Source organism: Primulina tabacum, chromosome 8 (assembly GCF_025594145.1).
Source record: "Primulina tabacum isolate GXHZ01 chromosome 8, ASM2559414v2, whole genome shotgun sequence".
NCBI classification, from domain to species: Eukaryota; Viridiplantae; Streptophyta; class Magnoliopsida; order Lamiales; family Gesneriaceae; genus Primulina; species Primulina tabacum.
The window spans coordinates 10,602,227-10,619,727 of NC_134557.1; the positions used below are offsets into that span (position 1 = coordinate 10,602,227).

Genomic DNA, 17,501 nt, shown 5'->3' on the forward strand with positions numbered 1-17,501 from the left:
CAACCCACGGCTACAACCCCCCATGCACGCTGACGTGCATGGTTCTTCACCAACAACCCACTCGAGCCCTTTATTCGAAGCATGCCTCCCCGATCTACCCTCGGCTCGCAACCAGCCATACATGGACCTCCCTAGACCACAGCTTGGACCCACCAAGGTCCACACCGTGGCCAGGTTCAGCCCTTCATGGCCGTGCCCTTCTCTTCCCTTCACCCGATCAACCCCATGAACACTAGCATTCAAAGATCTGATCGTCTCTCCCTATAGCTCAACCCCTAACCGACTCCAGCACCTTGATGCCTCAGATCTCGACATGAATAGCCCCATAAAACCGTGATTTAGCAGCCCCTTACACAAACAAATCAAGGCCGTGAGTTGCATGTAAAAGGATATGCATATTTCATGTCAAAATCGTATAAAACCTATACAACATGATAATTATACAGTTTCTCATGCAAAAAAAACATACAAACCAATGTACATCGATTTGAATGATGAGAAAAACGAGGTATAGGGTGTGCCTTTGCATTTTTACGCTCGAAAACTTAGAGATACTCGCGTAGAACGTGCACAGGAGAGATAGGGAAGAAGCTCTTTGAAAAAGCTTGAGAAAACCTAAGGAGGAGAGCTGCTGAAATTCGAACCTTGTTGCTGGAAAAGTAGAGGGGGTGGCCGAATGCTAGGGTGGAGAGTTTATGGTTTGGACGAAGGGTTTAATTATATTAATTAGTGCTAATGGACCTTTAATTAAAAATATTGAGATTAAAAAGGATTTGAGGCCCATTATGCAATAAAATAGTCTCATCAAGCTCGAAAACACTCCTGTAAAATATTTCATTTAGGTACGTTTTTGAAAATATTTTCCGAACCCTCAAAAAGTTAATCGACTTGCTAAAATTTGCGTACCAGTATAAAATATGACCCAACGACTAAAAATACTCTACCTAGCTCATTTTTGAAAATCTTCTATAATTACACCATATATTAATAATTAAAAATAATTATTTTAATAAAAATATTTTTCTTTAATTATCCCCGATATTCGTTCCAGCTTGAAATACTGCTAAAATCTCTAATACATGAAATCTTAACAACCATGAAATAAAACCCCTAATCATGTCATGATCATGCATTTAATGCATTAAAAATAATTAAACACATATTTTAGAAAACCCTAGATTGCATGCGGTCAGGTTACGAAGTTCGAATTTTCTAGACCTTACAAATAAGCTATGATTCATGTAAAATCCAAGATTTTTTGCATAATCGTGATAATATTTTTGTAATTTAATGGTACTAGGATTTGCGCAATTTTCAGGTATCTATATCATTATAAGATGTAAGATTTGCAAGATTATCTAAAGTTAGTGAATAATTATATCGTGTACAATATTTTTGGAGCTCGAAATTTAAGATAATATTGTGTTTATATTTTGAACTTGAGATAAATAAAATAGATCATGATCTAAGAAATTAAATAAGAAATTTTTGGATATATAAATACAAGTTATTGATATAAGATAATATATAATTAATATAGATATATATTTGGATAAGGATGATGAGATAGATAAGAGATAAAAATCTATCCTAGATTCAAGATTTAATTCAAAGTTTAAACGAGGAGATAACACATGATCTGGATCACATCCACCCCTCTATAAATAGGAGAAGCTCTCATTCAGAATTTACACCTCAATTTTCGAGTTTTCTCTCCATTATTTTCGAAATTTCCTCCCAAAAATTCTGCACGAGTCATCAAAATTCGATTCAAGTTCAGAAATTCGTTTATCTCGCTCTGGTATTCGGAATCCGATCTCCAGTCGTTTAGAATGTGTTTCCAATGTTTCGAATAACATATCCAAATTTCGGCCAAAGCAGACGGTTAGTTTTTCGTTTATAATCTTCGCAAGATAACTGCTCCGATTCTAGACGGGAAACAGTATACCTACGATTTTTCATCTATAAACAGGTTAAAACGACTTTCACACCCGATCTCCACCATTCATAATTTATATGACGAATGTTTGAACGTACTGTGAAATTTTGAGCCCGATCCAACGGTTCAATAAGGCGCAAAGAATTTTTCAAGATGGCTGATTTTTCGGGGCGATGTGATGTTGCGTTTTCGAAGTGTCGGTTTCATGATTCTTCTATGATTTTCGAATTCTTCATGTTTTTTCAGCAAGATCTAAGGTAAGTGGGCTGTTTTAAATGGTTAAATTTTCGGTTTATGCATGTGTTCGTTTTTTGAAAATTCGGTCGAGCACCGTCGTTCTGTCTCTACGTTTTTTTTATTTCGGTACGTTTACGTATTGGCACAGTGAGGATTCCCTGAAAATGGGTGGAATTCCAACATATGGCCCTTCACGGTGGGATAGAATCGTTTTATGGCATCGCCCCCTTAGAGGATTAAAAATCAGGGACTGATATCAGTAAACCATAGAAGGTGAAAAAATCGCAGTGCTGTTATGTTATGAATATGATGTTACGTTACGAAAAGTATGATGTATTTATGTGTTTTTTTCGAAAATGGAGTAAATATTTTTTTATGTTGTGCTCGATACGCCCCCACTTGCTGAGTATTTCCCAAAATACTCATCTCTTACTTTACCTTCCCTAGATAAATCAGAAGAAAAAATAGAGAAAAAAGAATCGGACACCATTTTTTGGGCTGTTAGTGGACGCATGAAGAATTTTAATTAAGAATATGTTATTGTGAGTTTTAATTCAAGTTATAAACGCTTCCGCAGATTTTTATCGTTTTTAGAGTTACTATTGTAAAGACGATTCTATTTTTATGGTATTTATGAAATAAACTAGTTTCTGTTTATACTGTGCTACGAAGCTGGTTGTTTTTCGATTGTGTGATTGATGAACAACACCGATGTCGACTAACCCCGGTCGCGGGGCGTGACATTTAAGTGGTATCACAGCCGCCAGGTTCATAATCCGAGTGGGAAAAAAATATTCGGCCAGATTTTTTTGCAAAGAGCCGATCCAATCTCCTTCGGAACGACCAAATGAGTAATATTCACAAGTTTGTGAGGCATGGTTCGTAAACGCGAAATTCCTTCGTTTAGTCCTCCAAAACCGTGTTTTTTGCCATTTTAGGAAAGTTTTGTATATCCTATAACTTTCTGAAGGAAATTTCAAATTCGATTCCGTCAGTTGTTCTAAACGCCTCTCGACATATGCCTTAAATCCATATGTTTTTAACTAAACTTCCCAAATTTTCTCGAAAAATATCGTTCAACGCGTTTTTTGTAGTGCTGATCGGATTTTTATAGAATTAGATTAAGGAAACAATTAGTATTGGCCTATATTGTTGGGATTATATGTATCTTAGATGAGTTGACTTAAGCTTCTGAATTAAGATGAAATATTTGATTTGGGGACAATAAATTATTTATGGAAAAAAAAAACTAATATGTAAAAATATGAGATAAGAGTTATAATAAGTTTTGAATATTCCAATATAGAAGTTGATTTTTAGGCAATAGTTAACTGTGTGAACATTAATTTGGGTTCTTAAGAATGCTAAGTGTTTTTAAATATGTATAATTTTGAGTTATCTTTTTTAAAATGAAGTTGAGGGACAATATCTTAAGGTTAAGAAATTTATATTATCTTGGGATAACTAGTAGATTATGACCTTATGTGAATAAAATAAGGTACGAAATATTGTGTGATATTGAGGAAAATACAGCATAATAAGTTTTGAATTTTGTTACGGTACTAAGAATGATTCAAGGAGAAAGTCATTCAATAAAAATAGTTTGTGTTGGAACTCTATAAGATCATTGTCTTGTTGAAAATAAGATTTAGCACAAGAATTAATTGAGGGTTAATTTCATTTGTACAAGGTTGAATAAGATTTTATTTCTGATGAATGAGTTTTAATTTTTGGGATTTACATCAATAAGCTATAGATTGATATTGAGTTAAGTTCCAAGATTTATATGACTTTTAAGTTTTGAGATTGTGATCGTGATAATTTCAAGATAGAATAAAATCATCATATATTCAGTGCCGACTTGATTGAAAGCACTTTGGTAGATTTCGACGTCAACATATGGATAGATTGGTTATCTAAGAGCAGTGCAATAGCAGATTGCCGGAGTAAGAATTTCATGGCAATGCCAAGAGACAGAAATACATTTTTTCTGCTTCCCAGACTTGGAAAGCCATAAAATCAAGCAAAGAAGTTTATCTAGCAATGGTGAACGAAGTGCAGGAAGAAATTGAGCTCAAGCTGGAAGATACCCTAATAATGTGAGAATTCCCTAACGTTTTTCTGGAAGAATTCTCGGGATATTCTCAGACCACGAGGTTGAGTTCAAATCAATGTGGTTCTCAGTGCTGCACCAATTTCAATAGCACCTTACCAAATGACGCCAACTGAACTCCAGGACCTAAAAAAATAACTCTAAGAATTGCTAGACAAGAAACCATTTCAACCAAGTACGTCTCCATAAGGAACTCCAGTACTGTTTGTGAATAAGGAAGACAGAAGTATGAGATTGTGTATAGATTATAGAGAACTCAATAAGATCACAATCGAGAATAAATATCTTATTCCAATGATAGACGATCTTTTCGATCAAATTAAAGAAGCTACAACTTCTCAAAATTCGGCCTGAGAACAGGCTACTACCAATTGAAGGTCAGAGCTGAAGATTTTCCCAAAACAGCCTTCCGAAAAAGAGGTCCAAGCCATTACTTGACAAACTTTTTGGCGGTGTTCACTGAGGAGATCCTCATTTACTTACCAAGTGAAGAAGACCACAAAGAACATCTCTATCTCACTTTTCATAGGTCAATGGAGAGAGAATTGTATTCCAGTTCAATAAAGGTGAGTTTCGGCTACAGAACGTCACTTTTTTAGGTCACATAATATGTGAGGCATGATTATTTGTGAATCCTAAGAAAGTAGAGGCAATCAAAGACCGGTCAAGATCAATGACAATGACAGAAATTCAGAAGCTTTTTAGGATTGGTGAGCTATTACCGAGATTTGTCCAAGATCTTCCCTCAATAGCAATACAGCTTACAAAACTCACAAAAGAACTCTAAATTCAATTGGAGCAAAGAATGTGAGAAAAGTTTTGAAACCTTAAAGATGAAACTTGCAACCACAATGGTGGTAGTGCTGCCTGATGAAGGCAATGATTTTTTTTTCAATTACAGAGATCCGTCAAAGAAAGGTCTAAGATATTTGCTCATGCAAGAAGGAAAAGTAATTTCCTTTGCATCAAGGCAATTGGAACTGTTTAAGCAAAACTACCCAACTCGTGACCTTTAGTTAGCCACAGTAGTTTTTGCATTAATGAAGCATTACCTTTACGATGCCAAGTGTGTGATCTTCACGGACCATCAAAGCCTCGAGTATTTGTTCATGCGGAAAGAATTGAACATGAGACAAAGATGATGGATTGAATTATTTTGACGTAACGATAAGCTACATTTTAGGCAAGGCGAATGAGGTAGCTGACGCTTTAAGTCGGAAAAACATGGGTAAGATGATTCTAGCCTCACTATCATGGCAATCGTGCTTTGAGTAATCGTTAAGCAAAACCAGTTTCATGGTCTTGATGGAAATTAAGATTTAGTATTAGAAAAAGAAAGAAAATTTGATATTAGAGTTTATGTGAAATGATCAATTGGAATTTTGATTTTTATCTTTTAAGATAATACTTTTGAGGTTTACTTAAGGTTGACCGTATTGGGTTATAGTTTGACTTTTGAGAATTTTACATTACTACAAGCATTGGGATATGAAAAATAATAATTGGGATCCAGCTTATGCATTACATGGTTGATATAAAATTTAAGAAATGAATTTTGGGATTTAAATTGGATTGATTATGAGACTAGTCTTTATATTAAATGTTCAATGGAAAAGTTGATATTGATTTTTTGGATTTCAGTTAGAGTTACATTATTGGGTTACATTTGGATTCAAAAGGTTTTTATTTTTGTTTTCCTCCCTCATAAGACAAATAGTTTATCAAATTATGATTACAAGATATGCGACTATTGGGTTACAGTAAGTTTTTGTAGGAATCAATGATTCTAATAAATATAGTAGAATAGAAGTCATATCATTAGATGAAGTAATAATAATAAATTATGATGTTACAAGTATAATTGAAATTATGAGTAAGTCAACACTTTTGTTATTAAGATGTCTGAAAAAAATTACTGGGATATGATTTAGAAATTTTAGATGATTTTCTAGTCATATTGAAGGAGAAGTAACTTGGGAACTAAAATAGAAAATACATAAGTAATACCTGTATCTCTTCCTAGACCAAGCCAATCCAAGTTTCGAGGACGAAACTTCCTATAAGGAGGGAGGGATGTAAAATCCAAGATTTTTTGCATAATCGTGATAATATTTTTGTAATTTAATGGTACTAGGATTTGCGCAATCTTCAGGTATCTATATCATTATAAGATATAAGATTTGCAAGATTATCTAAAGTTAGTGAATAATTATATCGTGTACAATATTTTTGGAGCTCGAAATTTAAGATAATATTGTGTTTATATTTTGAACTTGGGATAAATAAAATAGATCATCATCTAAAAAGTTAAATAAGAAATTTTTGGATATATAAATACAAGTTATTGATATAAGATAATAGATAATTAATATAGATATATATTTAGATAAGGATGATGAGATAGATAAGAGATAATAATCTATCCTAGATTCAAGATTTAATTCAAAGTTTAAACGAGGAGATAACACATGATCTGGATCACATCCACCCCTCTATAAATAGGAGAAGCTCTCATTCAGAATTTACACCTCAATTTTCGAGTTTTCTCTCCATTATTTTCGAAATTTCCTCCCAAAAATTCTGCACGAGTAATCAAAATTCGGTCCAAGTTCAGAAATTCGTTTACATCGCTCGGGTATTCGGAATCCGATCTTCACCGTTCAGAATGTGCTTCTATAGGTTATCGAATAACATATCCAAATTTCGGCCAAATCCGATAGTTAGTTTTTCGTTTATAGTCTTCGCAAGAAAACTGCTCCGATTCGAGGCGGAAAACAGTATACCTACGGTTTTTCATCTATAAACAGATTAAAACGACTTCCAAACCCGATCTCCACCGTTCATAATTTTTTTGACGAATGTTTGAACGTACTGTGAAATTTTGAGTCCGATCCAACAGTTCAATAAGGTACAAATAATTTTTCAAGACGGATGATTTTCCGGGCGATGTGCTGTTGCGTTTTCGAAGTGTCGGTTTCATGATTCTTCTATGATTTTCGAATTCTTCGTGTTTTTTCAGCAAGATCTAAGGTAAGTGGGCTGTTTTAAATGGTTAAATTTTAGGTTTATGCATGTGTTCATTTTTTGAAAATTCGATCGAGCACCGTCGTTCTGTCTCTATGTTATTTTTATTTCGGTACGTTTACGTGTTGGCACTGTGAGGATTCCCTGAAAATGGATGGAATTCCGACATATGGCCCTTCACGGTGGGATAGAACCATTTTATGGCCTCGCCCCCTTAGAGGATTAAAAATCAGGAACTGATATCAGTAAATCATAGAAGGTGGAAAAATCGCAGTGTTGTTATGTTATGAATATGATGTTACGTTACCAAAAGTATGATGTATTTATGTGTTGTTTTCGAAAATGGAGTAAATATTTTTTTATGTTGTGCTTGATACGCCCCCACTTGCTGAGTATTTCCCAAAATACTCACCCCTTACTCTACCATCCCCAGATAAATCAGAAGAAGAAATAGAGAAAGAAGAATCAGACACCATTTTTTGGGCTGTTAGTGGACGCATGAAGAATTTTAATTAAGAACATGTTATTGTGAGTTTTAATTCAAGTTATAAACGCTTCCGCAGATTTTTATCGTTTTCAGAGTTACTATTGTAAAGGCGATTCAATTTTTATGGTATTTATGAAATAAACTGGTTTCGGTTTATACTGTGCTACGAGGATGGTTATTTTTCGATTGTGTGATTGATGAACAACGCCGATGTCAACTAACCCCGGTCGCGGGGCGTGACAGTTCAAGTTTGGTAAGGTTTGGTTAATTTTTGTGTCGATTCAGGTTAAAACCGAGACGTACGTTTAAGTTTTAAAACAAATTGAGAAAGTAGTCGAGGAACGTAAGTTTACGTCTAATAAATATTTATGGGTGTATTTTAAGATGTTATGGTAGGTTTGGATGGATTTGTGACATCGTTTTCAGGTCTAAGGATAAATTGAGAAAGTTAGCGTTTCAGGGGCAAAATGTTAATTTTACACCTGAAAAATGTTAGATGTCCTGACAGTGCCCTGGATGCTGTAATGAATGTTAAAATTTCTATTTTAAATGTTTATGAAATTTTATGATGAAACGTTAATGCTAAAAGATGTGTTGCATGCTTGGTTTTAAAAGAAAAATGATAGATATGCATGGATTTTATATGTGATGAAAATAATGAAAAGTTGAAGGAGGTGACTTGATTGTGACATAAGATGTGATTGGGGATATCGTGAGGGAAAAGGCCACAAAGGGATCCTGTCAATGGAAGAAAACCCCAAAGGGAGCCCATTTACAGGAGAAAGCCCCAGAGGGAGCCCGACGATCGTATTTCCATCGAAATGATATGATGATATGTAAGGTCAAGGCTCAGTTGACAGGCGAGAGTGTCGATGATGTCCCCGTTGCTTGGTACCATGGTTATAAGTAGATGGATCCATCGACCTACAGCTGAAACGAAGTCTCAATTAACGATCTGAATTCAATAAAAAGGAAAACATATACTTATATGATAAATGAAAAAATTTTATGATGAAAGAAAAAATGTTTAAAGTTTATGCATATTCATTAAAAGTTATTTTTAGTAAAAGTATTTTTATTGATGCATGTGATTTTATATGTACTACTTGTTATCATGATTAATGTTTGCTGAGTCATTAGACTTACTAGGTGTGATCGATGCAGATGAGCGTGATTTTGATGGAGAACTTGATGGTTGAACTAGCTAGACTGATGTGAACATAACCCGATGAGCTTTGCTAGCTTTCCGCATTATGTTATGGTTTAAGATTACTTTAAAGATTTTATGAGTTTTATGTTTTGGAGTGGTTTGAGAGATTTAAAGAGTTTATGCTTTATTTTGAAAAATGCTAAGTTTAGGTTTGGTTGAAGTTTACGATTTTATGTTTTAAATACTTTTTTTTAGATTTTAAATAATCGATTGGTTGGTTTATTTTAAATGGTACAAAATTATTTTAAAAATACACATGTATAAATATTTGGCCGAAAAACATATGAGGGAAAAAAATTCTAGTATATTTCAAGGAAAAACGAATGTTTCATAATCCATATCCCTCGACTCCGAGGTCATCGCTTTGTTCATGACAACAAGGTGATCAACAGACTATTGAGTAAATATTGGATGATCTTTCATGATTCTCCACACATGCTTGAGATTAAATGCAATACCATTATTTTTCTCCTGATATTTTTCATACGCAAGCCGCAATATATCTTGATCATTGTGGACGCTTTGATATGCACTATAAATGCTGTTGTAATTTGCATTGAAGCTATATACCTTCATTTAGATTGTATTTCTGATAATGCGATCGTATCACACTTGCACTTCTATTGGGTGAACCTGCATGTCTATTCTCATTATAGTAGCTTGCAACACGTCCCCAGAAAACATCAGCCTTCTGATTATTGCCGATGATTAGGTCATCCCTAATAGTAAAAAATGATCTCGCTTGGACATCATCTTCAACTTTCTCTTGATTGCCCACTTTCTCATACCCTCAGCACCTGAATCTACTTTATCCAAATTTGCATGCTCAATTTGGAAGTCACGTTCGAACAGTTGAGCTCGAGGACAAAAGTCGGAGTTGCCGATTTTTTTTGTCCAAGATATAAAAGGGAGTATGGTTGCTTATGGATAAAAAAATCCATAAAAATAATGCATCATGAAATATGGATTGATCATATTTTGACAATATTCAGGTGTTGGCGTTTGATATGGAGCTGGAGAGCAAGCGTCTGATATGGAGCTGGGGACAGGGGGAGTTAGGCAGCTGATTTAAATAATTTTCAAAACCTTGAAATTTTGACAACATGGTGGAACAAACGGAAAATTCGAAAATTGATAATTTTGAAACTTTGGTGGAATTTATGAATTAATGGAAGAAAAGTTTTATTCCGCATGTTTGGGAAATCATGAAATTTCTATAAAATCTTTTGTTATTTTCATCTACTTCGGATAAAAAATAGGATTATAAAAATAAATATTAAAAATTAAATTGAGATGATGAGGATAGTAGAGATGAGATTTAAAAATTGATTCATGACGTAGAATAATATTTTTAGATGAATTAAATATTCGTGAAAACTGTTTTAAAAAAATTCATTATGTTCAAATTGTGAATGCTCGATAGACGTGGAAATGTGAATGTGTTAATAATAACAATCAGATTGGTTAGAACAACAATGAGGATGCTCTAATGAATTATTTTCATGTTAGCTCGATCGAGCAGTAATAAATAAGGTCTACCAATCTATTTTCACCCCTGCTATATATAATAAATTATATGATAAGATGAAATTAAAATATGGTCTACCAACCTATTTTTCACCTATGCTAGATATAATAAATTATATGTGCTTATACTTAATTTTATTTGTGTAATACCTAACTTTCCAAGTCCAAATTAAGTTTCCTACATATCAAAGTCAACTTAAATTACTCATTGTTATAATACAAAAACTCTTACGAAATCGTCTTACGGATTAATTTTGTTAGATGAATCTCCAACTCACTCTATTCCGACCAGACTCATAAAAAATATTGTTTTTTTAATGCAAATATGTATCAGATATATACATCATAGTGATATAGATATGTGAAACGTATCAACAAGACCTTCAAAACGAGGAACAAGACTCCTACTATTATCCAACTTGATGAAAATAATCAATGGATGCGTGCATAACACCACATTTTAAACAATCAAAATAAGATTCCTTTGTTCCTACTAATTAATTTATTGGCGTTTACCTAATTTATAGGAAGTAGAGCTCTGATGGCAGAGTTTACCAAATTTTTTTGGAAGTAGAGCTCTGATGGCAGGTGTGCTCAACTACGATTTTTTTTTTAATTTAATATACATTTGATCCAAATAATATCTTATAGATTTTACAAAATTTCAAAGTATACCAAACAATGAAATATCAGTATCGTCAGGTTCAGGGTTCAGGCATGTGCCCACACGATTGCAAAATAGGATTTTATAAAAATTAATTTGTATTCGTCTTCATTTCACAGATATGGTTAGCTCACGTTGTTATATGAGTTTTTTTTTTTTTTTTTAAGACCTTATAAAGCATTTTAAATTATCATTTTCAACTAGTGTGCGATAAGGATGTCACAATCATCCCTCCTTCATATTGTGACATCCTCGCCTTGACCTGACCCTCAATCCACCGTCGTCAAGAATCTAGAGATTGCTCCTACAGGTTTAAGAGGTGGCTCCCTTGATGTATCATTTGCCCCACTATTTTAAGAGATGACTTACATCCACGTGGCATTTTGTCTCGCATAGCTGCTTGTGACCTTCTCTAATACCCTCATATCGCGCCTCATGCTCGGGTCGGTATCTGCGCGATTGCACAATAGGTCCATATAGAAATTATTTTGTATCTGTCTTCGATTTATGAAAATGATTAACTCAAGTTACTATAACAATCTATTGTAAGCCTTTATAAAATTTTCAACGATATGGAACTACTATTTTTAGATTGATAATATTAGTGTGTATGTGTCCTACTATTTTTAGTAGGATGCTAAAATGTGACTCGATCCATGATATTTTAATTTATTCTTTTGATAGTATAGATTTTAATTCTATTTTCAAATTATTAATAAAAATTCACATATATAAAAAAAAAAAAAAAGAATTGCACACGAATCGTTCGCGCTATATTCAAAAGCACTGGCCGAGCAAGTACGAAAATACGTTAAATTTCATGCCGTATTAATATTATTATTTGTTGACATTTGATTAAACTACGAGACAGAGTATAGATTCTTCATTGCTTCAAACCAATGGCGGCCATTCCAACTCCACCCATAGTAAAAGTTGCAGCTATCAGCGGTTCTCTCAACAAAGGTTCCTTCAATCGAGGCCTCATACGCGCTGGTATTTTCCTTTCCTTTTTCTCTTTATTTTGTTTTTTTTTTTTTTTAATATGTTAAAAGATTCAGATCCGTTGAAAAAGTATTTTCAGTTAAAAAGAAGCTTTTGATCGATTATATTATCTTGTGCATTGCATAATTTCAGTTGATTTTTTTGTTTGAGTTTCTTTTGATCTATTGCTGGTGGAATTAATTCTATCGTATTAGCTTAGGATCAGGTCCCTCCTCAGAAGATGCAAATTATGCTATTTTTTCTCCTTAATTTGCGTTTTCGTCGATTAATTAGAGTTGTGACCGAATTTTTTAACTGGAGTATACAAATGTTGCTTGGATTTGTAGAAGACATGGTTTTACATTCAGAGATCAGTACCCTCTCTGAGACATATTTAGTTTTTTTATGTGTAGTTGTCATTTTCGATTTGCTCTTCTTGAAGACACTGGGGTTTTCTTTCTCATTTTGCTAAGCAAATATGCATTAATTTCTTTGTTTCCTGCTTGTTTTATGATGGCGATGGTGCCATTATACACGCGAAAAATGGATCTGGCAATCTAGCTATCGAGATATCAAAATCAATTAATGGTTTGGAGATAGAGTATGTGGATATATCACCTTTACCACTTCTCAACACTGATCTTGAGGTAAATGGGACTTACCCGCCCGCTGTTGAGGCTTTCCGGCAGAAGATTCTCGCTGCTGATTGCTTTCTTTTTGCTTCACCCGAGTACAATTTCTCTGTTACTGGTAACAAAACAACTCTTTTCTCATGCTAACTTAATGTAGCTGGTAAATAAAATATTTAGCAGTTGATTTTCTGTACAAGTCTACTAGATTGTTTCGTTCACTGAATCAATTCGCCTCGTCTTTTTCATCTGCCAATATTTACAATTTAATCTTTATTCACGGTATCATATTGAGGTTCTTTGCTCGTGAAAGTTTTAGATGTGTCGTGATGTAGAGGAGAGAGGCTCTATCTCAAGGTTAGGACGTGTGGTTAGAATTCTAGTTGGTTACAGTTATATTATCGAAGGAAATGAAGTTTTTTATACCTTCAGCTGGAAAAACATTTGCATGAACATCAAGTTTGATATGTTGAGATTATGGAATTGGGATGAGTCAGAAGTATAGCACTTATGAAGAACAATAAAATCCTACCACAATTTTGGAGATGATTAGTAATGAAATATTGGATCAATGTCCAATCAGAATTTATTCACAGCCGTTAGACTCTGTAGATGAAAAGCTAGTAAAAGGTACTTGTCAGGTGATCTGCAATGAAAAAGATCCCATGTCATTTTTTTTATAGGAAACAAAATTCATTAATAAAGAAGTACAATTGATGGATAAGATATCTTCCAATCCATTAATCGAATTTATAGGTAAACATCTGGCTTTACTAGAATATGTGTTCCTGATACAAATAAGTTACACACTTGTTTCTTTCAGCTAATAAAGGTCCAGACAATCAGTTTTATCATGTACAACACATAAGGAAAGCAAATGGACTATGCAAGGGTGGAGTAAGGGTTTAAAATTTTTAATAAATCACTTGAGATTTGAATTTGCCATTTAGGTAGAGGGAATGCGGGAACGAAAGTTCACTTCTAATGGCAGGGCCAATAACTTCTTTTAGATTTCATGGATATTTCATTGTATCTTAGGATCTTATAATGTATTTTGCTTCTTTTCTGTGGCCAGGACCCCTGAAAAATGCAATTGATTGGGCATCCAGGCCACCTAATCTGTGGGCGGATAAAGCAGGTGCGATAGTAAGCGCAGGCGGAAGTTTTGGTGGGGGCCGTTCACAATATCATCTCCGTCAAATAGGTGTTTTTGTTGATATTCATTTCATCAACAAACCAGAGCTTTTTGTTCAAGCATTCCATCCTCCTGCGAAATTTGACAGTGTAGGCAACTTGATTGATGATTCAACCAGAGAGAAGTTGAAAGAGATTCTCTTATCATTGTATGCATTTTCATTGCGACTCCAGGGTAAATCTACACAGCGTGTCTGAATCATCTCATCTTTCTTACCATGTGGTACCGCTTTACCTATATGTAAGTCTGATTTCATATTTCTAATGTTGTGCTACATAAAGACAGTCACAAACATTAAGTTGCTTTGATTTCTACCATGGTGTCTGTGTCTCAATACACAAACAATGTGATCCGTGTGTATGATGAATTGCTTGTTCCTGTGACAAAATAATTTGTAGCATTAAATTGAATTTCTGCTAGCATCTTCTTTAAACGTCATGCTGATCGCGCACATCACTTTGTCGGAGCAAAATAAAAATACAACCTCTTTTAGGACAATTGAACTCATAACATCCATTCTGAGTGAAAGTAGCAGCAAGTCTAGATAGATATTTGGGGCATTTTGGAGGCATGAGTGAGTCAATATGGTCTTTGTATCATATTCAGACATCATGCACTGAACTTAACCTCTACCTTATCTGAAAAATGTTCAACAACAATAGTTCACATTTCTTGTCAGGGGCATAAGAGGAGCCAAGCTGGCTTGTGAGTCCTTCGATTTAAGCTCGAGTTCGATTTTTGATATGATCATACAAGAGCTCAGCTCGTGAGCCTTTTTACTATTTTATTATTCATGTACAATTTATAAGCTATAAAACGTGTACCAATTTAATTGTAATACTTGAAATTTAATAAAATTATTTTTAAGGATGTGCGTGTTTTTCATTTCGTTTTTTTTTAAAGATAATTCCCTATCTAGTCACTCATTTTATAAAATTTTCCCGATTCAGTCCCTAATTTTTATTTTGTCTCGATTTATTACTTCATTTTTAGTAACTTTTCTTGATTTGGTCATCCCGGTAACTGCACTATTAAAAATGACGGAAAGTAAGCATATGATTCAATGATGATTCTCTATTTAGTCCTACATTTCATCACATTTTCCCGATTTTGTCTCTCGTTTTTCCAAGTATCCCGAGTTAGTACTTCATTTTACATAACTTTTTTGGGTTTCGTTTCATGTTAACTATACAGTTAAATTAAACATAAAAAACTGAGAATATTTCTTTTTTTATAATTATTATCGACGTTCGACGGTTCTATAGTGTGTCATAATGTGAGCGAAATGATAAAACATCAAGGTGAAGTTCGAAGAATTTCTGAATGACTTGAAGAGAGATTCAGCAACATTATAATCGAGTTGGCAGCTCTTGAAAAAGAGTACACCAACACAGAAGTTGCATTGAAAGTCATGACACCCCTTCCAAGGGGTGAGACGTAAAAATGATTACTATGATAGAATCAGATGATCTCGAAATTGTTTTATGATCTAAAGGCATACAAATTTTAATTGAAAATCAAGAGCGGAGAAGAATCTATCTCAAACAATCTAACCAAGGCCTTTGTAGTTACCATTGCTGACCCAGTACCGCAGAAGACTGCCGAGCAAATCAGCAGCGATGCTATGTCATTGTTCATCGAGAAATTCTCAAAATTTATGAAGAAAAATCATAGAATCTATCAGAATCTCAACAGAAACTTCAAGAAGGTGTCACCATCCGACGGCATGGCATGTTTTAATTGTGGGAAGGATTGTCACGCCCCGAGACCGAGGCATCGGTGACATCCGACATTGTTTATCAATTTACAGGAAAACAATTAGCCTCGTAGCAAATAGCCAAACACCAGTCTTTTCATAAATAAATATTGTCTTTACAATGACAACAAAATGAAAATTACATCAGAATTGCGGAAGCGAAATAAATACAAAGTCTTGAGTCTAAATCTTTTGGTGCGATCACCAACCCCAGAAAGTCTTATGTTCCTCCTCGTTCAATTGTTCTTCATTCTTATCTGGAGAGATATGTAAGGGGTGAGTGCTTTGAGAAACACTCAGCAAGTAGGGGCCGATCGATTACCACAAATACATATAAAGATAATTTTAAAACATCTTTTAACAGACTTTCAAAACTTATCATATCAAACATTAACCGAATCAGACTCGAAGGATGAAACAGAACTTATCATAACAATTCAGAACAGATCAGATCAGAACAAACGGAACACTGTTATTCATCTCGTCATCTATGGTCAAATTGTCCCCCATATGTTAGTCCTCTAAAGGGTTAGGCCAGAACACAGTTTTATACCAACTGATTGGGGCCATACAGAACACAGTTTTATACCCACTGATGGGGGCCAGACATAATTTACAATCGTCGTTCCATATCCAATTTGAATCATAACAGTGAACCACAGAATCAGACTTATCAAACGATACTTATCAGAATTGTGAAAGGACTCCAGCAGAATCAAATAACATCGAACATAGAAGAAACATATCGTACATCGATCGAAATTTTTATCAAAATGAATAGCATTTTTTTTGAAAATGGATTGACACACATACAAGCATGTCATGTTATACTTATAAAAATTTTAAATTATAAAGGAATACATAGCAAAAATCAACTTACTTGAAAGATTGTTCCAAAAATTTTGGAATGAACAAGTTGGCGTTTGACACTGAAAAACCAATCACCTTGCAAAAGTGTTTGCACCTAATTGAACCGTTGGATCGGTCTGAATTTTGGATATGTTGCTCCAAACACGTGTAGGTATATTCTGAACTGGTGGGGATCGGATTTGGAGGTGTAAAAAACATAGCAAAACTTTCTGAAATTGAACGGAATTTTTGTACTCGAAAATTACAATTTTTGGAGAAAACTTTTGATGTTGTTTTGTTGTGATTTCACTCATTCATTTGCCACTATTTATAGGCACCAATGTGACTTTATGCATTTCTCCTCCATACCAAAGGTTGCATGTTTTATGACATTAATCACCAATGTGACTCTTGGCATTCCCCTTCCATACCAAAGATTGCATGGTTTATTGACTTAAATGTCACAAATGTGACTTTTGGCATTCCCCTTCCATACAAAAGGTTGAATGGTTTATGGACTTTAAATGTCACCAATATGATTTTAGGTCTTCCCCCTTCATGTCAAATGTTGCATGTAATTTTATTCTCCTCCATGACATAATTTATCTTCAATGCAAGTCTAAAATCAACTTGATACTTTGTTTCTTTGTAATGCAAAATTTTGGGTCTTCACATCCTTCCCTCCTTGTATAAAGTTTCGTCTTTGAAACTTGAGTTAACTTGTTCTTTGAAAAGGTGGGGATAAAGGGTGTGCATATTCTCTTCTAGCTCCCATGTTGATTCCCATTTAGTATGGTTTGACCATTGTATTTTCACGTGCGGGATGGTGCGGTGACATAGCAATTGTTCTTTGGTGTCCACTATATAGATAGGGACTTCTTCATATTTCA

At 34.2% G+C, this 17,501-nt stretch overlaps 1 protein-coding gene across 1 annotated transcript; it reads left to right on the plus strand.

The window, feature by feature from the left end:
• Window positions 1–12,031: 12,031 nt before the first annotated feature.
• Window positions 12,032–14,416, plus strand: LOC142553716 (NADPH:quinone oxidoreductase-like). Its single transcript, XM_075664163.1, has 3 exons — window positions 12,032–12,194; window positions 12,744–12,932; window positions 13,887–14,416. Exons 1-3 carry the CDS (start codon window positions 12,101–12,103, stop codon window positions 14,201–14,203), a joined length of 600 nt encoding a protein of 199 aa, XP_075520278.1. The 5' UTR covers window positions 12,032–12,100; the 3' UTR covers window positions 14,204–14,416.
• The last annotated feature ends 3,085 nt before the right edge of the window (window positions 14,417–17,501 follow it).

Bases quoted from the DNA above. Each gene is read 5' to 3' on its own strand.
- LOC142553716 (XM_075664163.1), top strand. From the start codon at position 12,101: ATGGCGGCCATTCCAACTCCACCCATAGTAAAAGTTGCAGCTATCAGC. The intron at 12,195-12,743 runs GTATTTTCCTTT...CTGGCAATCTAG, and splicing joins TCGAGGCCTCATACGCGCTG to CTATCGAGATATCAAAATCA. The intron at 12,933-13,886 runs GTAACAAAACAA...TTCTGTGGCCAG, and splicing joins GTACAATTTCTCTGTTACTG to GACCCCTGAAAAATGCAATT.